Source organism: Pristiophorus japonicus, chromosome 5 (genome assembly GCF_044704955.1).
Source record: "Pristiophorus japonicus isolate sPriJap1 chromosome 5, sPriJap1.hap1, whole genome shotgun sequence".
Classification (NCBI taxonomy): domain Eukaryota; kingdom Metazoa; phylum Chordata; class Chondrichthyes; family Pristiophoridae; genus Pristiophorus; species Pristiophorus japonicus.
This window is the reverse complement of record NC_091981.1, coordinates 185532105-185556914: the sequence shown is the minus strand read 5'-3', so window position 1 is coordinate 185556914 and position 24810 is coordinate 185532105. Positions and strand designations below refer to the sequence as shown.

Genomic DNA, 24810 nt, shown 5'->3' with positions numbered 1-24810 from the left:
TACAAGCATTAAACACTTCACTTTTACAAATAAAGAGCCACCATCAATAATAAATGATAAACAAATCAATAAATCAATAAATCAACCAATAAATCAATCAAAAAAAATTAAGAAATAAAAAAAATAAAAAATCAATCAATAATTAAAAAATTAAAAGTTTCTACTCACTTACTGCAGCACCGGGAGCGCTCAAACAGCCTGCTGGTACGGGCCCCCCCCCATGAGATGCTGGGCGGGCGGTCCCCGCCGCCGCTGAGGACGCCAAGGACTTCGAGGACTTCGGGTGGGGCCCATCCCCAGCAGATGCCAGACTGCTGCTTAGGACTTCGGGCGGGCCCCACCGCTGATGAGGACGGTGACGACTTCGAGGACTTCGGGCTGGGCTCGCCCCCAGCAGATCCCGGAGCGCCGCCCAGGAATTCGGGCGGGCCCCGCCGCCGATGAGGACATCACTTCGGGTGGGGCCCGCCCCCAGCAGATGCCAGACTGCTGCCCAGGACTTCGGGCGGGCCCCGCCGCCGCCGAGGAGATTGAGGACTTACGGCGGGCCGCTGCTGAGGATTTTGGCGGGGCCCGTCCCCAGTGAGATGCCGGGCAGGCCGCTGCGGAAGAGGTAAGGGCAGTCAGGCCACTTGGCCCGGGATAGGGGCAACGTCCCTTCGGCCAGGGATAGGGTCGTCGCCCGGAGACAGGATGCACTGGGAGGGCGAGCTACTGCGCATGCGCGCAGCCTCCACTGCGCACGCGCGCAGCTGCCGGCACTGTTTTTGGCACAGGGCTGTAGCTCCTCCCCCAGCAGCTTCTGCTGCACCGCGCCGAGCTGGAAACGGGCCTACAGATATCGGAGAATCACGAGGTAAGTATTCAGCGCAATTTCTGTTCTACAAATTAGGTGGACCTCTCTGATGTGCGCCGTTCTAGCGGGGGTCCGAAACTTGAGCCCTATATTCCATTTGCCATATTCTTGTCCACTCACTTAGCCTGTCTATAATCCCTTGAAGCCTCTTTGCATCCTCCTCACAACTTACATTCCCACTTAGCTTTGTATCATCAGCAAACTTGGATATATTACATTTGGTCCCCTAATCCAAATCATTGATATAGATTGTGAGTAGCTAGGGCCGAAGCACCGATCCTTGTGGCACCCATTAGTTACAGCATGACAACCCAAAAATTACCCATTTATTGTTACTCTCTGTTTTCTGTCCGTTACCCAATCCTCAATCCATGCTAGTATATTACCCCCAATCCTATGAGCCCTAATTTTGTTAAATAACTTCTTGTGTGGCACCTTATCGAATGCCTTCTGAAAATCCAAATACACCACATCCACTTGTCCCCTCTTATCTATTCTACTAGTTACAACCTCAAAAAACTCTAACAGATTTGTCAAACATGGTTTCTCTTTTACAGATCGGTGTTGACTCTGCCTAATCCCATTATTATTTTATAAGTGCCCCGTTACCACATCCTTAATAATAGATTCTACATTTTCCCTACTACTAATGTCAGCCTAAATGGTCTGTCGTTCCCCGTTTTCTCTCTCCCTCCTTTCTTAAATAGCAGGGTTACTTTAGCTACCTTCCAATCTGCATCTTAAGGCAGAGCAAATTTAACTGTGTGTTTGTAAACTAAAAGAAAAATTAAGTGGGATTGGCAGACATGATTGGTGGCATGATGACATCACGTTGAAAATTACAAGGCATGATCTCCTCCATTAACACATTGCACTATGCAAGACATGGTCAATCTGTGGCAGCCCAGCACCATGACGTATTTTTTAATATTATGTACATATGTAAAGATGTAATGATCAATTTGTACCAAATAAATTGATGGCCACAGTTAGACTACTGTGTGATGGTTTGGGTGCCACAAAGTGCATGCAGAATAGATTCACTAGGATGATTCCAGGGATGGCATAGTTATGAGAGACTCTGGGGGTGAGATTCATTATCGCCCCGTTTGGGAGGCTCAAAACTTAGCGCCAGGCACGGAAGTCCTGCCCTGCTCGATAAATTCTGGTTACCGCCCCTGGAAGGAAGTGGTGCTCCACTTCCTTTCTGGGGTGGTAACTGGGTGGACACCTCAGCAGCAGAATGCCGGGCTGAGCGATCACGGACAGGACCCCACGAAGAAACCGCATGAAGAGCAGCGACAAAAAGGTACGTTTTTTTTCTGCACTCGGCCACCTCCCCATTAATTTTCACCCTGGTAGCGGCCAGCACCCGATACATGTCCCCTTAAACTGTTGCTGTTATCGCCCCGCACTGTTTCAGGGAGCGAAAGACACTTTCGGGGCCGGAGCACATGCCGATGATGTCACGATCTCCGGGTGCAGGAGATCGGGGTGCGACACAGTAGCGCTGCCGCTAAACTCGCGCCAAATATAGTGAGAGTCGTTGCTAGCATTGCGCCTGGGCAGTACGGCATTTGCACCTGTGATTTCTAGATTTCTAACCTTAAGATACTGGGATTATTTCCACTTGAGCAGAAAAAGCTAGGAGGAGGTTTAATAGAAGTTTTTAAATAAAATTAGGAAACATTTTGATAAAGTGAATAGGGAAAGACTATTTCCCTTGATTGGGGTGTCGGTGATGAGGGGTATCCCTGACTGGTGATGTGTTCCTGTCTGGTGATGCGTTCCTGTCTGCTGATGCGTGCCTGTCTGGTCTGTTGCTTCCCTGATATCGGTGCTTCTATTCTTGCTACCAATCTGCTGTTATGCAACCCATGGTTGTATGTGACTCCTTTTCCCATCCCCTTTGTCCCCAATGATCTGGAGTTGTTTAAATTTCAAACAATGTTAATAATCATTGAGGTCATAACTGAAAATCCACTGGTTGTGGATCTTTAGATGATTTACTCTCCTGTAAACACTAACAAATTGCTAATTGTGAAGAGCGTGCAAAGTGAATTGTTAAAAGGTAATGGAATTACAGTTCTGCTATTGAGGCAGCTAATTTCAAATCGCGCATAAATTTGAATTAAGCTTCATGTGTATTGGCAGTTCTCTAATACTCTTCATTCACCCATAGCCTCTCCTCCCCACTGCCCTCTTCCTCCCCTCTGCGGCTGCATCCTCTTTACCCTATCACCTTTGCACCTTTCCTTCTCTCTCCCTCTTCTTCCTTGCTGTCTTCTCCACTGTCCCCTTCATCCCCCCGCCCTGCTCTACCTTTTCCCTCTGGCCTCTGGTGTCACAGTCCTGTCTAGATTGTCAGTCCTATAACCACACTTGACCTGAAAATTCCACTTGGTATTGATGCCTCATCTACAATGCCACAGATCAATTAGTTATATAAAAATTACAAAATGTATGACTATAAAATGGAAGCTGAATTATATCAGTGTGCTCTGGTACAATTATCCCCTGCTCTGCAATACCATTTGAGCTGAAGGTTGCACTTGGCCTGGTCTCGCGTGTGCCACTCCAGGGGAGATTGACTCATATTTACATTCGTAAGTTCATTATCTCTGTAACAGCTGCATCCAACAGAAACCTGTTGGGTGCTCTTGACACATCACACTTCAGCGCTTTTAGCTTTTAATGACATAAAAGAGCAAGTTCCAACATGGTCTTTACCCCTTCCACCCCACACACACACACAAAATTGTAGAATGTTAGCAGGCTGTAAAAATTAACATTAAATGTAAAAATTAACATTTACCAAAATCTCAGTACTTTGATATATCCACAAAACTAAAGGTCTCATTCAAAGTAATCAACAAGATGAAAGGTTCACTGTAAATTCACAGACATTTCATAATATGCCTAGTGGTAGTTTAATAGTATTGTCAAATTGATTGCAACCTCCCCTTACCTGTAACAACCTGCATACATCTGAAAAAAATTCCTGGGAATTACATGAACTCAGTCAGTCAGTGTCAATGTCAAAATTACTTTTCACAAAAAAATTGAATCCATAAAGACTTCTAACTTAAAATGTGAATTGCCTAGAAAAAGTGAAAAAAAGTCGATATATGACTGGCAGACCAATTGAACAAATACTTCGGTTCTGTCTTCATGAAGGAAGACACAAATAACCTTCCGAATGTACGAAGGGACAGTGGATCTAGTGAGAAGGAGGAACTGAAGGATATCCTTATTAGGCGGGAAATTGTGTTAGGGAAATTGATGGGATTGAAGGCTGATAAATCCCCGGGGCCTGATAGTCTGCATTCCAGAGTACTTAAGGAAGTGACCCTAGAAATAGTGGATGCATTGGTGATCATTTTCCAACAGTCTATCGATTCTGGATCAGTTCCTATGGACTGGAGGGTAGCTAATGTAACACCACTTTTTAAAAAAGGAGGGAGAGAAAAAATGGGTAATTATAGACTGGTTAGCCTGACATCAGTAGTGGGGAAAATGTTGGAATCAATTATTTGAAAAGCAATTTGGAAAGCAATGATAGGATCGGCCCAAGTCAGCATGGATGTATGAAAGGGAAATCATGCTTGACGAATCTTCTGGAATTTTTTGAGGATGTAACTAGCAGAGTGGACAAAGGAGAACCAGTGGATGTGATGTATTTGGATTTTCAAAAGGTTTTTGACAAGGCCCCGCACAAGAGATTGGTGTGCAAAATCAAAGCGCATGGTATTGGGGGGTAATGTACTGACGTGAATAGGGAACTGGTTGGCAGACAGGAAGCAGAGAGTCGGGATAAACGGGTCCTTTTCAGAATGGCAGGCAGTGACTAGTGCAGTGCCGCAGGGCTCAGTGCTGGGACCCCAGCTCTTTGCAATATACATTAACGATTTGGATGAAGGAATTAAATGTAATATATCCAAGCTTGCAGATGACACTAAACTGGGTGGCGGTGTGAGCTGTGAGGGGGCCGCTAAGAGGCTGCAGGGTGACTTAGACAGGTTAGGTGAGTGGGCAAATGCATGGCAGATGCAGTATAATGTGGATAAATGTGAGGTTATCCATTTTGGGGGCAAAAACACAAAGGCAGAATATTATCTGAATGGTGGCAGATTAGGAAAAGGGGAGGTGCAACGAGACCTGGGTGTCATGGTTCATCAGTCATTGAAGGTTGGCATGCAGGTACAGCAGGCGGTGAAGGCAAATGGTATGGTGACTTTCATAGCTAGGGGATAGGAGCAGGGAGGTCTTACTGCAGTTGTACAGGGCCTTGGTGAGGCCTCACCTGGAATATTGTGTTCAATTTTGGTCTGCTAATCTGAGGAAGGACGTTCTTGCTATTGAGGGAGTGCAGCGAAGGTTCACCAGACTAGTTCCAGGGATGGCTGGACTGTTATATGAGGAGAGACTGGACCAACTGGGCCTTTATTCACTGGAGTTTAGAAGGATGAGAGGGGATCTCATCGAAACGTATAAGATTCTGACGGGACTGGACAGGTTAGATGCAGGAAGAATGTTCCCCATGTTGGGGATGTACAGAACCAGGGGACATAGTCTTAGGATAAGGAGTAGGCCATTTAGGACTGAGATGAGGACAAACTTCTTCACTCACTCGAGAGTTGTTAACTTGTGGAATTCCTTGCCACAGAGAGTTGTTGATGCCAGTTCATTGGATATATTCAAGAGGGAGTTAGATATGGCCCTTACGGCTAAGGAGATCAAGGGATAAGGAGAGAAAGCAGGAAAGGGGTACTGAAGGAATGATCAGCCATGATCTTATTGAGTGGTGGTGCAGGCTCGAAGGGCCAAATGGCTTACTCCTGCACCTATTTTCTATGTTTCTATGTTTCTATGAGAACCCCATATATCTAAAAGGAATTGGGTTTACCTTAATCAAAACAGAGAATGCTGGAAATCTCAGCGGGCCAGGCAGGTGGAGAGAAAAAGAGTTAACGTTTTCTCTCCACAGCTGTTGCCTGGCCCGCTGAGATTTTCAGCATTCTCTATTTTTATTTCAGATCCGCAGAATTTTTGCTTTATTATCTTAATCAATTTCAACTGTTGGTAATCACGCAAAGGCATGTGCATCTTTACAATTCTCTACCCCAGAGGGCTGTGGATTTTGCAGTGGTTGAATATATTTAAGACAGAGATTCAGAGAGTTTTGGATACTAAGGGAATCAAGGGATATGGGGGATCCTGAAGGAAGATGGAGTTGAGGAAGATCAGCCATGATTTTATTGAATGGCGGAGTAGGTTCGAGGGCCAAAAGGCCGACTTCTGCGAACATTTCTTATTAAGAATCTGCTACGTCCCGAACTTTTCCAGTCCTGACGAAGGGTCACAGACCTGAAACGTTAACACTGACAGATGCTGTCAGACCTGCTGAGATTTCCAGCATTTTCTGTTTTTATTTCAGATTCCAGCATCCGCAGTATTTTTCTTTTGTATTACATAGACTGACAGGTTTGAATGTTTGCCTTCATGTTCCTTAAGTTCAGCCTCTATAACTGTTATGTATGTAAACCTGTAAATACCATGTCTAACCACCAGAGGGCTTATCCCCTGGAGTCCCAAGGGATCCCACAATCCCTTGGGAGCACCTGTATATAAGGAGGCCTCACAGGCTGGAGAGGCTCTCTGAGATCTGTAAAAAAGGACTACGGTCACACCTTACTTTGAGCTTGAAGTATCTAGTCTGACACTTTATTCAAGATATAACAACTGGTGACAAAATACAAATGACAAACACCACCGCAACAATGCAGAGAACCGTGGGCATCCTGGAGAAATTTTCGGAGGGAGATGATTGGGAAACCTTTGTGGAGCGACTCAACCAATACTTCGTGGCCAATGAGCTGGAAGGAGAAGCGAACGCTGCCAAACGAAGGGCAATCCTCCTCACCGTTTGCGGGGCACCAACGTATGGCCTCATGAAAAATCTGCTCGCTCCAGCGAAACCCACAGATGAGTCATACGATGATTTGTGCATTCTGGTCCGGGAGCATCTAATCTCGAAGGAAAGCGGTCTGATGGCGAGGTATCAGTTCGACACGTACAAGAGGTCTGAAGGTCAGGAAGTGGCGAGCTACGTCGCCGAGCTAAGGCGCCTTGCAGGACATTGCGAATTTGAAGGACACTTGGAGCACATGCTCAGGGACTTCTTCGTACTTGGCATTGGCCATGAAGTAATATTTTGCAAACTTTTGACTGTAGCGACCCCAACCTTGAGTAAAGCCATAGCGATAGCCCAGGCCTTTATCGCCACCAGTAATAATACCAAACAAATTTCTCAGCACACGAAAGCTGCTGCAAGTACTGTGAACAAAGTAACATTGTTTTCGAATCGAAATGTACGGGGCAGGACTTACACGCCTGCAGCTGCACGTCCGCAGATGACTCAGAGTCCACCATCAAGGGTGGTGAATACAAGGCTATTAACACCTTGTTGACACTGTGGGGGTGATCATCATTTCCATTCATGCCGCTTCAAAAGATTCGTTTGCAAGGGTTGTGGAACAATGGGACACCTTCAACGTATGTGCAGGCAAGCTGCAAACCCTGCTAATCCTGCAAAGCACCATATTGCACAGATCCATGGTAGATCATGACGAACCAGAGCTCAGACCGAGGAGGCAGAGGTATATGGGATGCACACACTTACCATAAAGTGTCCCCCGATAATGCTGAAGGTTGAATTAAATGGACTCTCTATGTCCATGGAGCTGGACACGGGCGCAAGCCAGTCCATAATGTGTAAAAAGACTTTTGATAAATTGTGGTGTAGCAAGGCCTCAAGGCCAGTCCTGACTCCCATTCATACTAAACTGAGAACGTACACAAAGGAACTGATTCCCGTAATCGGCAGTGCTATCACAAAGGTCTCCTACGATGGAGCAGTGCTTGAGTTACCACTCTGGGTGGTACTGGGTGATGGCCCCACGCTGTTCGGCAGAAGCTGGCTGGGAAAGATACGCTGGAACTGGGACGACGTCCGAGTGCTTTCGTCCGTCGATGACACCTCATGTGCCCAGGTCCAAAGCAAGTTCTCCTTGCTGTTCGAACCAGGCATCGGGAAGTTCCAAGGAGCAAAAGTGCAGATCCATTTGATTCTGGGGGCGCGACCCATCCATCACAAGGCGAGAGCGTTACCTTACATGATGAAAGAGAGGGTGGAGATCGAGCTGGACAGGCTGCAATGAGAGGGCATCATTTCCCCAATCGAATTCAATGAGTGGGCCAGTCTGATTGTTCCAGTCCTCAAGGGAGACGGCATCATCAGAATCTGTGGTGATTACAAAGTAACCATCAATCGTTTCTCACTGCAGGATCAATACTCGCTACCGAAGGCAGACGACCTATTTGCAATGCTGGCGGGAGGGAAAATGTTCACGAAGCTGGACTTGACCTCAGCCTACATGACGCAGGAGCTGGAGGAATCATTGAAAGGCTTCAGCTGCATCAACACGCACAAAGGTCTCTTCATTTACAACAGATGCCCGAATGGGATTCGATCGGCTGCGGCAATATTCCAGAGAAACATGGAAAGCTTGCTGAAGTCGGTCCTGCGCAACGTGGTCTTCCAGGACACCGTCGCGCATCTGCAGAACCTGGAGGAGGTTCTTAGTCAGCTTAATCGTGTGGGGCTCAGGCTAAAACGCTCGAAGTGGATTTTCCTGGTGCCTGAAGTGGAGTTCCTGCGGAGAAGAATCACGGCGGACGGCATCAGGCCCACCGATTCGAAGATGGAGGCAATCAAGAACGCACCGAGACCACAGAACGTGACGGAGTTGCGGTTGTTTCTAGGACTCCTGAACTATTTTGGTAACTACTTACCGGGTCTTAACACATTGTTAGAACCCCTGCACTCTTTACTGTGTAAAGGAGATGAATGGGTATGGGGTAAAAGCCAAGAAAATGTCTTTGAAAAAGCTAGGAAGCTGTTATGTTCAAACAAATTGCTTGTGTTGTACAATCCATGTAAGCATTTGGTACTAGCATGTGATGCGTCATCGTACGGGGTCGGGTGTGCATTGCAACAATCTAATGAATTTGGGAAATTGCAACCGGTTGCTTATGCATCCAGAAGTCTGTCTAAGGCTGAGAGGGCCTACAGTATGATCGAAACAGAAGCGTTAGCGAATGTTTACGGGGTAAAGAAAATGCATCAATATCTGTTCAGGCTCAAATTTGAATTGGAAACTGACCATAAGTTGCTTATATCCCTCTTTTCTGAAAGCAAGGGGATAAATACGAATGCATCGGCCTGCATCCAGAGATGGGTGCTCATGTTTTTTAAAAATTTTTTGTAGCCAATCTTTCCAATTCTTTGTCAGATCACAAACGCCAGAGGTCACCTTGCACACATCAAGGATCACTCTGCGCCAATGCTCTTAGCCAAAAGGCCTAGAGCCACTGCACCGTCCCTGGAAGTACTGCAATACCAGGTTTGTGCCATGGAGGTGGATGGGTCAGGCCCCCCACACACCTCCGTGGAGGTGGATGGGTCAAGCCACCCCACCCACCTCCTATTTCCAAAAAAGCAAGCATATACCTTCCTGATCCAGGGAGAACCACCTTGGGGTTATGGTGGTTACTCCCCTGTCAGGTCAGTTACGCATGATCTTAGCCAAAAGGCCGAGAAGCGCCGAGGTGCTCATGTTGTCCGCATACAACTATGCCATCTGCCACAGGCCAGGCACAGAAAACTGTGCCGATGCTCTCAGTAAGCTGCCATTGCCCACCACCGGGGTGGAGATGGCACAGCCAGCAGATTTAATTATGGTAATGGAAGCATTTGAGAGTGAGCAATCACCTATTACCATCCGACAGATTAGAACCTGGACAAGCCAGGACCCCTTACTGTCCTGAGTAAAAAACTGTGTGCTCCATGGGAGTTGGTCTAGTATCCCGTTAGAGATGCAGGAATAAATAAAGCCGTACCAGTGGCGCAAAGATAAAATGTCGATACAGGCAGACTGCCTCTTTTCGGGTAATCGGGTAGTGGTGCCAAAAAAGAGCAGGGACACTTTCATCAGTGATCTCTACAGCACCCACCCAGGCATTGTAATGACGAAAGCGATAGCCAGATCCGACGTGTGGTGGCCCGGTATCGATGCAGACTTAGAGTCCTGCGTACACAAATGTAATACATGTTCACAGTTAAGCAATGCACCCAGGGAGGCGCCACTAAGTTTATGGTCCTGGCCCTCCAAACCGTGGTCGACTATATGGTTTTAGATGCGTACTCCAAATGGATTGAATGTGTGATAATGTCGGCAAGCATGTCCGCTGCCAGCATTGAAAGCCTATGGGCCATGTTCGCCACGTATGGCCAGCCTGATGTCCTTGTAAGTGACAATGGGCGGTGCTTTACCAGTGCCGAGTTCAAGGAGTTCATGACCCCCAATGGGATCAAACATGTCACATCTGCCCCGTTTAAGCCAGCGTCCAACGGTCAGGCAGAACAAGCAGTTCAAACCATCAAGCAAAGCTTGAAAAGCGTAACAGAAGGCTCACTGCAGACTCGCTTATCCCGAGTCCTGCTTAGTTACCGCACAAGACCCCACTCGCTCACTGGGGTCCCTCTCGCTGAACTTCTCATGAAAAGGGCACTTAAGACAAGGCTCTCGTTAGTACACCCTGATCTACACGAACAGGTAGAGAGCAGGTGGCTTCAACTGAATACATATCATGATCGTGCAAATGTGTCATGCGAAATTGAAATAAGTGATCCTGTATTTGTGTTGAACTATGGACAAGGTCCCAAGTGGCTTTCTGGCACTGTTTTGGCCAAAGAGGGGAGTAGGATGTTTGTGGTCAAACTCTCAAACGGACTCACGTGCAGGAAACACTTGGACGAAACCAAACTCAAATTCACGACTATTCAGAACAACCCACAATAGACTCCACCTTTTTCGATCCTCCAACACACACACAAGTGGCAACCGATCCAGCAGTTGACCACGAAGCAGAACCCATCACCCGCAGCAGACAGCAGGACTCACTATCCCCAGCAGTCCAGCAAGGCCAGCTGCACAGTAGCCCAGCAAGGGCCCAACAAACGACTCATTAAAACCAGCTTTTGCACTGAAACGATCAACCAGGGAAAGGAAGGCCCCAGATCACTCACATTGTAAATAGTTACACTCTTGACTTTGGGGGGGGGGGGGGAAGTCTTGTTATGTATGTAAACCTGTAAATACCATGTCTAACCACCAGAGAGCTTATCCCCTGGAGTCCCAAGGGATCCCACAATCACTTGGGAGCACCTGTATATAAGGAGGCCTCACAGGCTGGAGAAGCACTCTGAGATCTGTAATAATGCACTATGGTCACACCTTACCTTGAGCTTGCAGTATCTAGTCTGACTCTTTATTCAAGACATAACTAACAATAACCTTACCATAACTACCTGCCTTAAATTTTAAAACAAGAGAAACAGTAAGAGATGCATACCCAGGAAAATCCGATGCAACCAATGGCACCAGACAATATATCAGCCAGAAGAGCGGGAAAGGAGATAGCCGCGGGGAAATAGGCATGAAAATGCGGACTTTGCCAGTGGGTTACCTGGAGCAAAAACAAATGATCACATTAAATACAATTTATAAAACAGAACATTCGTCAGAGAGCTTGCAACAATCCCTAATGTGACCTTTACTGACTTACTGATAACTCATAAATCTCAATTCAAAGTTACTGCTACCTGTTATAACAACTGGTCATTTGGTTTCATTCACGTTGCCTTTTCTTCATTCTTATACAATCTTATTTTTCATGTTGTCATTTCTCCGTCATGTTGCTCAAATACGTGGCAACAGGTAGCTTTAAAATAATAATTACAGCATTTCTTAATACCGGTGAGAAGAGTATGCGAAGGTTTAATTCAGGTGAGAAGGGAATGAATTTGCTGGCTGAATTTGCTCACCCCCGGCATGATAACTCGCTCAACGTCCTTCATCAGATCCTCGAAGCTGTCGGGCTGCTGGGGCGCGCTGTCCGGGATGAGCTGCCGCAGGTACCCGGGCTCCACCAATGGATAAACTGGACGTTGTTCGATGGATTCCAGGTAATCTGTGACATAGTCCACCATCTCTTTACCCCTTGTACGGAATTCCTCGAAATCCATGGCGCTTTACTTCAGATCCGATCTCAAGGGAGCTGCAGACATTTCATTTAAACAAAAATTGCATTGCCTAAAACGTAAAGTAAACTCGTACCTCAACACTACGCGGAAATCTATATATCATGCACCTACTATGACAATACAATGAACGATTCTCTTCAAATATAAACCGATTCTGCCTCCGGGAGAAATTCGAGTGTTTCGAACTGTTTACATTATTCACCACGCACCTACCTTGCTTCACGGACCCAATTGCAAATGTACATTAAATGTACCTCTTTTACTTGTACTAGCCGTTTAACATTGCCTGTTACATTTAACGCGGCGAACCTTCCAATAAATCCTTTCCAACGAAGAGTAATCCGACTGTATTAAACACAGTTTCGCGTTGTGCAGTCACTAGTTGGATTACTGAATTTAAAATTAAATAGTAATTAAATGTCTATCGGTCTGCTGTTGAAATACACGTTTTCATGTGGAATGAACTGTACTCACATTTAAGACAATGCCGCTGACGTGTACTTTGTTCTCTACAGTTTCAGACAAAATGTATTTTTAAATGACGGGAATATAAATCGCAGCCTCAGCCACTTAGAGACAAGCAATGCTAAAACATTCTCCCACCCAACTAAAGTCACCAATCACAAACAGGATCAAGCTCCTCCTTCACTTTAGATTTGCAAACTTGGATTTACCAGTCCAGTAAAACAATAGCCAACATTGATTGAGTCATAGAAATTTTGACACCATTTGGACCATCCTGCTTGTGCCCTTCCAACTCTTCAATTTTCATTTCCTATTTCTCTATCTACCCTTTTCCAGTATCCTTTCTATACTTTCCTTTTCAGATACTTACTCATTTCCTTTTAACATGAACCGATAGCTCTGCCTCAATAGCCACTTCAAGTAAAGTGAGAAATTTGAAATAAGTTGGTGTGGGTCAGGAACCCACCGTCATCCTGCCCCACGTGCCCTTCCCTCAGGCATGGTTGTCGGTGCAGCAGCGACCTGAACGGCAGAGGCAGGCAACCTAATTCAAATTATTATCAGCTTGTTGTCAGGCCGTGAAGCACCTTTTTTAGCCTACCTTTCAAATTTACCTGGATGAACACGGGATTCATGCAGCCCGATGATGAGGGGGAGGAGGAAGAGGAGCCAAGCACTACTCTCGCCTGAAGGCACCAGCTCAGATACTGGCACTACGCGCTCCTTCGAGGTTAGCTTAGTACAGGGGTCTGCACTGGGTGATGCACTGGGGCTTAGCGGTCTGCAGCATGGTCAAGGGGAAAGGGAACCTCAGGACCCATCTCCTCGGAGGGTGAATTTGCATGCAAGTTCTGCTGCAAAGGACTCAGATGAGGACCTCGATGGGGAGGCGTCCACACAAAGGGTGATGGCCATGCATTCCGACATAATAGGTGCAATGGCAAGGGTGCCCGAGAGCCTGTCAGAAGTGGTAAGGAGCGTGGAGGAGTCCACCGCCCACATTGCACAGAGCTCTGTGCACACCATAGAGGCCATCATTGCCAGTAGGAAGGTATGAAGATGATGGTGGACTCCCAGAGAGATTGTGCGGATCCAGACATCATGATGCGTGTCATGGGCAATGTGGCAGCTTCCATTGCAGCACAGGCGGAAGCAATGCAATGTCTTGGTGCTGTAATGGAGTCAATGGTTGCTCGCATGGAAGCTCAGATTGCTCTAATTCTGTCTCAGCTTGATGCCATGCAACGTTTTGGTGCAGTCATGCAGTCTTAGCTGCATGCCATGTAAGCACTGACTGCTGCCATTGCCACTGAGTCCACCACAGTCGACCGGGGATCTCATGGTGTCACAGCAGCCCAGCAATCTGTCCTGCAGCAGATCGGTGGGGATGCTGAGGTGCTACCCCGGGGGAGTGGCAATGGGTCAGTGGAGCGGGGACCTGTTGGCCTCTCTCAGGATGACAGCATTATTGATCCCACCACAGCCACTCCACCATTGCACCTGTCGCTGCCTATTACCCAGCCAACTCAGACTGCCACCACCCAGCCTGAGGTGGGACAGTCTACAGCCAGGCCTTCCAAGCCCAGAGCTGGTTGAGGCCATCCTACAAGGCCATCTGTAGTCTCTGGACATAACACACAGCAGCCTTCTACCAGCCATACTGCAGCCACAGGGAACACACATCAAGATCCACAGCGTGGCCCTGGACAGCGTGGACCACTTTCCATACCTTTGGAGCCTATTATCAGCAAGGGCTGACATCGACGACAAGGTTCAACACCGCCTTCAGTGCGCCAGTGCAGCTTTCTGTACATTCCTGTCTGGCGTAAAAATAAAAAAGGGAAGGTGGCTCAACCGTGGCTATCAAGGGAAATCAGGGATAGTATTAAAGTCAAGGAAGTGGCATACAAATTGGCCAGAAATAGCACCGAACCCGGGGACTGGGAGAAATTTAGAACTCAGCAGAGGAGGACAAAGGGTTTGATTAGGGCAGGGAAAATGGAGTACGAGAAGAAGCTTGCAGGAAACATTAAGGCGGATTGCAAAAGTTTCTATAGCTATGTAAAGAGAAAAAGGTTAGTAAAGACAAACGTAGGTCCCCTGCAGTCAGAATCAGGGAAAGTCATAACGGGGAACAAAGAAATGGCAGACCAATTGAACAAGTACTTTGATTCGGTATTCACTAAGGAGGACACAAACAACCTCCCGGATATAAAAGGGGTCAGAGGGTCTAGTAAGGAGGAGGAACTGAGGGAAATCCTTATTAGTCGGGAAATTGTGTTGGGGAAATTGATGGGATTGAAGGCTGATAAATCCCCAGGGCCTGATGGACTGCATCCCAGAGTACTTAAGGAGTTGGACTTGGAAATAGCGGATGCATTGACAGTCATTTTCCAACATTCCATTGACTCTGGATCAGTTCCTATCGAGTGGAGGGTAGCCAATGTAACCCCACGTTTTAAAAAAGGAGGGAGAGAGAAAACAGGGAATTATAGACCAGTCAGCCTGACATCGGTAGTGGGTAAAATGATGGAATCAATTATTAAGGATGTCATAGCAGTGCATTTGGAAAGAGGTGACATGATAGGTCCAAGTCAGCATGGATTTGTGAAAGGGAAATCATGCTTGACAAATCTTCTGGAATTTTTTGAGGATGTTTCCAGTAGAGTGGACAAGGGAGAACCAGTTGATGTGGTATATTTGGCTTTCAGAAGGTTTTCGACAAGGTCCCACACAAGAGATTAATGTGCAAAGTTAAAGCACATGGGATTGGGGGTAGTGTGCTGACATGGATTGAGAACTGGTTGTCAGACAGGAAGCAAAGAGTAGGAGTAAATGGGGACTTTTCAGAATGGCAGGCAGTGACTAGTGGGGTACCGCAAGGTTCTGTGCTGGGGCCCCAGCTGTTTACACTGTACATTAATGATTTAGACAAGGGGATTAAATGTAGTATCTCCAAATTTGCGGATGACACTAAGTTGGGTGGCAGTGTGAGCTGCGAGGAGGATGTTGTGAGGCTGTAGAGCTACTTGGATAGGTTAGGTGAGTGGGCAAATGCATGGCAGATGAAGTATAATGTGGATAAATGTGAGGTTATCCACTTTGGTGGTAAAAACAGAGAGACAGACTATTATCTGAATGGTGACAGATTAGGAAAAGGGGAGGTGCAACGAGACCTGGGTGTCATGGTACATCAGTCATTGAAGGTTGGCATGCAGGTACAGCAGGCGGTTAAGAAAGCAAATGACATGTTGGCCTTCATAGTGAGGGGATTTGAGTACAGGGGCAGGGAGGTGTTGCTACAGTTGTACAGGGCCTTGGTGAGGCCACACCTGGAGTATTGTGTACAGTTTTGGTCTCGTAACCTGAGGAAGGACATTCTTGCTATTGAGGGAGTGCAGCGAAGGTTCACCAGACTGATTCCTGGGATGACAGGATTGACCTATCAAGAAAGACTGGATCAACTGGGCTTGTATTCACTGGAGTTCAGAAGAATGAGAGGGGACCTCATAGAAACGTTTAAAATTCTGACGGGGTTAGACAGGTTAGATGCAGGAAGAATGTTCCCAATGTTGGGGAAGTCCAGAACCAGGAGACACAGTCTAAGGATAAGGGGTAAGCCATTTAGGACCGAGATGAGGAGAAACTTCTTCACCCAGAGAGTGGTGAACCTGTGGAATTCTCTACCACAGAAAGTTGTTGAGGCCAATTCACTAAATATATTCAAAAAGGAGTTAGATGAAGTCCTTACTACTAGGGGGATCAAGGGGTATGGCGAGAAAGCAGGAATGGGGTACTGAAGTTGCATGTTCAGCCATAAACTCATTGAATGGCGGTGCAGGCTAGAAGGGCCGAATGGCCTACTCCTGCACCTATTTTCTATGTTTCTATGTTTCGGCCGCCTGAGAAAAAGAGTGTTCGAAGATGATGCCCTCAAATCTGCCACCAAGCTCATGGTCTACAAGGCTGTAGTGATACCCGCCCTCCTGTATGGCTCAGAGTGGGGGACCATATAAAGTAGACACCTCAAATCGCTGGAGAAATACCACCAACGATGTCTCCACAAGATCCTGCACTCGGAACTTCTACACTGCAAGTGAGCCCAAGGTGGGCAGAGGAAATGTTTCAAGGACACCCTCAAAGCCTCCTTGATAAAATGCAACATCCCCACCGACACTTGGGAGTCCCTGGCCAAAGACCACCCTAAGTGGAGGAAGTGCAACTGCGAGGGTGCTGGGAGCATGCAGAAAACAAGCGCAGGCAGCGGAAGGAGCGTGTGTCATCCCAGGCTTCCCACCCATCCTTTCCTTCAACGACTGTCTGTCCCACTTGTGACAGAGACTGTAGGTCCAGCATTGGACACCTCAATCACCTGAGAACTCACTTTAAGAGTGGAAGCAAGGCATCCTTGACTACGAGGAACTGCCTATGATGATGATGATGATGCTAGGGTAAGGTATATATCGAAGCAGTTAGAAAGGAACCTGGAAAGGGAGGGTGAAGAACCAGCAGTCATGGTCCATGTCGGCACCAACGACATAGGAAGGGAGATCCTGCTAAAAATGTATCAGGAGCTAGGTGCTAAATTAAAAAACAGAGCAATAACAACAACTTGTATTTATATAGCGCCTTTAATGCAGTAAAACATCCCAAGACGCTTCATGGGAATATTATAAAACAACAAATTTGACATAAAGCCATATAAGGAGAAATTAGGGCAGATGACCAAAAGCTTGGTGAAATGCGTGGGTTTTAAGGAGTGTCTTAAAGGAGGAAAGGGAGGTAGGGAAGAGGAAAGGTTTAGGGAGGGAATTCCATAGCTTAGGGCCTAGGCAGCTGAAGGCACGGTCACCAATGGGATGCTCAAGAGGGCAGAATTGGAGGAACGCCGATATCTCGGGCGGTTACGTAGCTGAAGGAGATTACAGAGATAAGGAGGGACGAGGCCATGGAGGGATTTAAAAACATGGATGAGAATTTTAAAATAAAGGCGGTGCTTAATCGGGAGTCAGTGTGGGTCAACAAGCACAGAGATGATAGGGTGAACGGGACTTGGTGCGAGTTAGAACACGGGCAGCCGAGTTTTTCCATAGTTGAATAGCTGACATTGTGTGCAAGGTGTGAGATGTGAATGTGAGTGTTGCAGTAGTGGTAAGGTTGTCAGGGTGAAGTGAAGCTATGATTGTGAGGTATGAGTGGTGATAGGTAGAGATTATTGGTAGGTGAGTGCTGGGGTTGTGGTGCATTCAGCAGTTGTGAGGCTTGTGATGCACATGCATTTGCTGAAGCCTTCACTGACCTTGACCATTCGTGTGAGGTCATTAAACTTCTTTTGGCACTCGATGGCTGACCTTGGCACCATAGTGCTCGCCGTTACATGTGCAGTTATCTCCTGCAACATCATTCAGGAGGTGTATGGCAAAGGCTTCGTGCCAATGTTGGGGGAAGAGGACAGCCCACAGAGTCACAACCGGTGCTTTAAGAGCTGCATCTGAAAACCTCCTAGCTCTGTTCCTATGACAACACTCTGCCATTCTTTTGGAGCTCTTGTTTATGTTTTTGTTCCTGTACCTGTTCCTGTTCCTGTTCACTATAATCATGTTAATGAGGAGTGCAAAGAGGAATTACAAAATTAAATTATCAAAGAATATTTAAAAAAATAGTAAAGTATTCTTTAGACACATAAATAACAAGATAAACTCAAAGGTAATGACAGTGAAATGGCAGAAATATTGAATAGTTACTTCGCCTCAGCTTTTACCAGGGAGATTAACAAGATGAACACGACATTAGAAGAGATCAAAAAGCATATCAAGATATTTATGATATATAATTGATAAACTAGACAAACTTAGAGAGGATAAGACCCCGGGACCATATGGATTGCATCCTCGTATACTTAAAGATGTTAACGAAGAGATAGCAAAGGCACTGTAAATTCAATTGAAAAGGGAATAGGGTCAGAGGATTGGGGGACAGCTAATGTTATTTCTATATTCAAAAAGGGAGATAGAACAAATCTAGGTAATTATAAACCTGCTAGCTTAAAGTCAGCGACAGGGAGGTATTGGAATTTTAATCAAGGATGTAATAGAAAATCATCTAGAAACCAAAAATATTATCAAGAATAATCAGCATGCATTTCAAAAAGGAAGGTCATGTTTCACTAACCATATTGAAGTAGTAACAGAAAGAGTAAACAAAGGTAATGTAGTGAATGTAATATACTTGGACTTTCAAAGGGTCTTTGATAAGTTAATGCATAAGGTACTCATGACTAAGGTCAGAGCAAGTGGAATCAGGGGACAGGTAGCAGAATAGATAGCAAACTGGCTACAAAACAGTAAACAGAAAGTAGGGGTTAAAGGTAGCTATTTAGACTTGGCAGAAAGTGGGAAACGATGTTCCACAGGGATTGGTGCTGGGAAATGCTGTTGTTCACCATTTACATAAATGATTTGGACTCAGGAATCAGAAGTACAATACCAAAATTTGTGGATTTCACCAAATTGGAGGGTATAATTAATACTAAGGATGACTGCGACAAAATATGGATAGACATTAACAAACTTGTAGAATGGGCATGTAAATGGCAAATTAATTTCAATATAGATAAGTGTGAGTTGGTTCATTTTGGGAGGAGGAATAACGAAGCCACCAACTCCTTGGAAAATAGGGCCTGAATATTTACAGGGCGGGTGCGGGGAAAACTGGCAAGGTCGGCGACGGGGAAGTCCTGCCGAATTTAACACAGGACTTCATTATTATTTTGTCTTCCGTTTCCCGCCTGGCAGCCGGTCAAAATGATAGCCTGGCCGAGAAAACCAGCGGCGTGAGACCATAGCCGGGACCCTTGGGGATAGTAACTGGTAATCGTGATCGCGGCGCAGGCTGCAGATTGGGGCTTGTGAGTGGGATCGGTGAACTTGGGGGCAGGCTGCAGATTGAGGCTAGAGGGGGTGAAGGTTGGCGATTGCCGCAGGGGGAAGAGAGAGTGTGAGGCTGAAGGCTTCCTTTGAGGAGCTGTGAGGAAAACTCTTGCCCCTCCTTGCCCACAAGGAGTGCTATAAAAAGCATTTACCCTCTGGGACCGGCAGCTCTCACCGCCACTTCGTTGCCGGGTTTCCTGAGCTTTTGGAAACAGTCGGCAACTGTTCAATTTAAATCAAGCTCCCAATTGCACTATGGGAGCCTGATTTAAATATGTTAATGAGGTGGCCCATATTTCCAAAACAGGACACTTCCATGTGTCGTTATCTGTTGCTGTAAACAAAGCAACTGGCAGATTGGGGGCACTAATTTTTAGGGTTTAATTTCCTGACACGCAGGGATTAATATCAAGGTCCAAGAGTCTAAATGGGGTAGAGCTGCAAAGGGAACTAGGGATACAGATTCACAAATCTTTAAAAATAGCAACACAGTTAAGAAAGCTATAGAAAATGCAAACAAAGCACTGGGGTTCATTTTGAGAAGAATAGAATTCAAAAGCAGTGAAGTTATATTAAACTTGTATAGAACCTTGGTTAGACCACACTGGGAGTACTGTACACAGTTCTGGTCTCCATATTACAAAATAGAAGCTCTAGAGAAATTGCAAAAAAAATTGCAAGGTTGATACCAGAATTGAAGGAGCAAAACTATCAGGAAAGACTGAACAAACTGTAGCACTCATCCAGCTCCACTACTAGAAACTCTTCAGGCAGATTCAGCATCTTCTCCAGCCAATCAGGCATCACAGTCTCCAACTCTGTACATGCAGGGCTTGCAGCCAAAAGGGAAAACCAGGAATTCACTTACACCTCATGATCTTGACAAACTCACTTTAAGTATGCTTCCGGGTCGCCGAATGACACTGAATATCCTACCCTTCCAAAACGACGAGCTACCGAGCAATGCTGCAAATGCACGGGCAGCTTGATGCAGAGAGCAAAATTCACCAGAACCCCGCTCCCCCACTGTGTTTGGGCTCATTTGAAAGGAAATTTAATTTGGGACTATCTACCGAAAAGTTTGGAACTCTAAAGTGCTTATGGAAGAAACGACAAACTTTAATAGAATTATGAACTTTTACAAGACAAGTTCAAGCCTGTGGGTGGACCTTGGGATCAAAGGAAGCCCACTTGATTATTGGAACTGTCTGGTTGTGAGGAATGAGGTAACCTGTCTGGAAGAATGAGCATTTGGAAATCTTCCTCCACAAGAGACATTACCATCACAAATCACCCAGAGGTGGCTCCCCATCAACATGGGTCTGGACAAACCATTTTCAGCATATACATCACAAAAAGTCCCAATCCAGCCTGTATGCGAAAGACTAAGCACAAAAGGACATTGCAATTACCAAACTAATTTTTCCATCAGGAAACAATTTTTTGAAGATCAACCCACCCAAGACATATCAACTTTAACGAGCCCGACAAAATATTACAAAGAAGAACCAAGCCCGCCAAAATTATACAAAGGATTGTGAAGAGATTTGGTAGCAAGATTAGAACACTGAAATCGTATAACTGCCACTGTTTTCAACAGAGGTTAGACGAGAGGGAGAGACGTGGGTAGACAAGGTGAGAGAGACAAAGAAAGAAACCAACGTGACAGTTGTAAAACTAACTTCTCCAGCCTCGAAGTCTTGAAGTCCTGAAGGAAGGAAGAACATTACCATCTACCATTAATGATCAAAAGGATTGGTAAGCATAAATCCCTGCCTGCCCTGGAGTCTAACCTAGCTAGAATTAGGTATTGGGAGGTGGGAGGTATAATTTTACTGCAACCCCCTTTGAATATGTAGTGTATGGTACTTTATTAGAGTGATTATAAGTTTGACCACGTACCTTTCTTTGTATTATACTTTATTAGAGTGATTACAAGTTTGACCTTGTATCTTTGTGCCTTTGTCTTGTTCTTTATTAGAGTGATTGTAAGTTTGGCCGTGTATTTTCTTACTAGAGTAATAAGCCTGTATTACTTTGACTGTAATGAAACCAAAGTTCTTTGCATCAAACCAGCGTCCTCTGCACTTTTGTCACACCACCCAAATAAATCCAGAACCCAAGGGAGGGGGAGCGATTCAAAACTGTTCAAGTTGGTCAGAAGGGAACCTGACCCCCCTCATAGAGACCCACACACCCCACAACAACAAGCCCACAACTTCCCCCTTACAAAATGGCGACCGTGGAAGGACTCTGGTACACGGGGTGTGATGTAGAGAGTGCTGGTTTGGGGCAAAGAACCAAAATGGAAGAGAGGATTTCCTCCTATGTGTATAAGAAAGTGAATGTAACTAAGGAATGGGTGCTTAGTCTATTGCGCGCTGAGCGTCCGGCTGACGCTGCAGCCCAGTGGATAGCAAGCAAAGATCACAAAGAAGCAGTAGAGAAAGCAATTTGGTTGGTCTGTCTACAGCAACAGGTCCAACTGCCAGACAGAATGAATGAAACATTGCAGGCAGAGTTATGGGAATGTGCAGAGGACTACCAGGAAAGGGTTATGTCAGAAGAAAGATTATCAGGAGAACTCCATAAACTAAAACAGGAAAGGACCCAAATAATGGAAAGGTTTAAAAACAGTCAGGACTATTTTCAATGTCAGGTTACCGAGGCCAAAAGTAATGAAAAGTTACTGAGGGAGGAAAGCACTCGCCTCACCCTACAAGTAAAAGAGCTCCAGGAAAGATTAAAAGATATGCAAGCAGCATATAAAGTAGCTAGCACTAATGGGTTTGAATCGGGAGACCACGGTCCCTGCCAGCAACAAATTAAAAGTTTAAACCTTGCTCTGCCCAAGGCAAAAGGCATGGTATGCCTAATAAGCCCGGGTACGGCCCAGGTAAACCTGGAAGAGAAGGAAGAAACTACCTGGCCACCACCTGTGGCACCGGTGACTACACCGGTTCAGCAGCAGGACGGGCAAATCAGTTGCGGGGCGGACAGGGATAGTGAACCACCACCACCTGTTTCAGCTCGGCTTGGCCGCAGGGAAGAGAGGGAGGCGAGCCAGAACAGGGAGAGCCAGAACCAGGGCCAATGTGCCCGGTCCGGCAACAGAAGTTTGGCCTGCCCACCCTTAACGGGGGTCCAGGGGCCTTGGAAAGTCAGTTTGTGGTCCCCCACACTCCCCACCAGCTTAGGGCTATGATAAGTCACCTGGGAAAGCTAACTCCAAAGGGAGACCCCTCGGTTCACTTTATGGAAGTGGAACAGGCAGGGGATATTAATGGGTGCAATGATGCAGAAATGGCAAAGATGCTTCTCCTATCCCTGGACAGAAAACACTTGCTGCTGTCCAAAAGGACATTTTAGAAGCTGTGGGCTGCAATGACTGGAGTCCCTTCTCTCGAGTAGAGAAAACGGTGCAGTTCACAGGAGAAACCCCACAGGCTTTCGCAGACCGACTGTGGCTGGTGTACAAAAGCGCCTGTAGTGGGGACATAGAGAGAGATCACTTAAACCCGGACGAATTAGCACACTGGCTCCAATGCCTAGTAGCTAACAGTTTACCCAGAATAAGAACCAAGGCTGAGGCCTGGTTCGACCCCAGAGATCCCCAAGCCACAGAACAGGGAGTGCTTAGGCAGCTGACCCTAGCTTACAGAAACGCCAGAGGAACAGAAGAGCACCCACAAAAGGGAAGGGTTTACGAAATCCGACCTAGCCAAGATAAGAGGGAATGGTGCCACGAGGGGGGCAACTCCTCTGATACAAAACATACCTGCTTTGGGTGTGGAAAGAGTGGGCACTGGAGAAGGGATTGTAAAAATCCTTGGAAGAATAGCGGCAGAAAGAATTCTCCAGCCCCTGCCCAAAAGACCGAGACAGATAAGCCAGCCCCTCCCCACTCGTTTGAGACATTTTTAACTGCGCACCGAGCCATGCTAGATGGCCCTGGAAAGGAAGCCATCGTCACCGGTACCAAAATCCCATCTGCCCCCTCCCAACTAAAACCATGACGAAGACAGGCACAGCCTGTCCACCTGTGTGCCCTCGAGTATGATGTGTGGGGGAGACTGACCGTACAGATGGAAGTGGAAAAGGTGAAAGGGACTTACCTGCTGGACACCGGTGCCTCAAGCACCCTTGTCTATGCAGCTAACCCCGCCGCCTCACCTCTGTCTAACGGGGTCCCCTCCAGCTTGGTGCGTTTCACAGGCATTGAACAGTCTGGCTCATTCTCCGTTCCACGCTCCATTCATTTAGGTACACTCCACACTAAATGGACTTGTGTCCTGATGAAATGGGAGCAGGAACGGAGAGGGATCCTGGGGGCTGACTTCATCCTAGGCCACGGGATCCGAGTGGATTTAAGAAACCACTGTCTTTGGGGGTCAGTCTGTACGGGACAGGAGAATGAGGTGATGGTTATCCCGGGAAAACAGGGAAAAGGGACGGTGTGCACCATGAAACTAAAGGAGGATTACGACCTTGAATATCAAGAGTATGTGAGGAAAAACCTTGCAGCTTTTGTCACTCACAAACACGACTGTGGGAGAATAAACGGGGTCGAGGTTAGCATAGATTGGGACCCCATGACCCGACCACAGAAACAGTACAACTTCCCCAGGGAGGCGGAGTCAGCCATGGAAACAGCCTTGGGTTCGCTGGTTAAAAAGGGGGTATTGAGACCAATAGCTACCCATGTGAACTCTCCATTGTGGCCAGTTAAGAAACCAAACAACTCCTGGAGAGCCACGGTGGACTATCGAGTACTCAACTGTAACATCCCCGCCTATGCACCCACTGTTGCTGCTGTCGCCGACCTCATTGGAGGTATCCCAGCCTCCGCGACCACCTTCACGGTGCTGGATATTCCCAATGGGTTCTGGTCCACACCTTTAAGAAGGGAAGATCAATACAAGTTTGATTTACCTTTAAGGGACAGCAATACACTTGGAACTGTCTCCCTCAGGGCTTCCACAACAGCCCGAGTATTTTCCATCAATGTATGGCCAATGTTTAAAGAGTTTCAGCAGAACCCAGCAAATAGTACAGTATATGGACGACCTGCTCCTGCTCACCGATGAGGGGGAGGAGCATGGCCCACTGCTGGCTGAGCTGCTGAAAGAAGGATTTAAAGTAAACCCCAAGAAGGCCTGGAAGGAAGTAAAATTCCTGGGACTGGCTGTGCGCGCTGGGAAAAGAGCCATTGACAAAGCTTGAAGGGAAGCAGTGCAGAAGTTACCCGCCCCCAACAGAGTAACAGGAATAAGATCTTTTCTAGGGCTAATCGGGTACTGCGGAGATTTCATTGAGGATTATGCAGCCACAGCAGCCCCTCTGCTTCGACTTCTACACAAGGGAGTGGAGTGGGAATGGGACGAAGGTTGCGG

The 24810-nt window shown here is 46.5% G+C and overlaps 1 protein-coding gene and 1 non-coding gene across 6 annotated transcripts in view; both read right to left on the bottom strand.

Annotated features, from left to right (window-relative positions):
* Positions 1–24810, bottom strand: part of ddc (dopa decarboxylase) — a 307592-nt gene that overhangs the window by 195364 nt on the left and 87418 nt on the right. For all 5 annotated transcript variants that reach the window (XM_070881160.1, XM_070881159.1, XM_070881162.1 and 2 more), the window contains exons 2-3: positions 11805–12037; positions 11333–11446 (exon numbers count right to left, since the gene is read on the bottom strand). In XM_070881160.1, the coding sequence (XP_070737261.1) occupies positions 11333–11446; positions 11805–12005 (315 nt within the window). In that variant the 5' untranslated portion in view covers positions 12006–12037. The remainder of the gene's footprint in view (positions 1–11332; positions 11447–11804; positions 12038–24810) is intronic.
* On the bottom strand, positions 9326–9523 carry LOC139264941 (U2 spliceosomal RNA). The gene has a single exon (XR_011593428.1). It is a non-coding gene; the product is annotated as a U2 spliceosomal RNA (small nuclear RNA).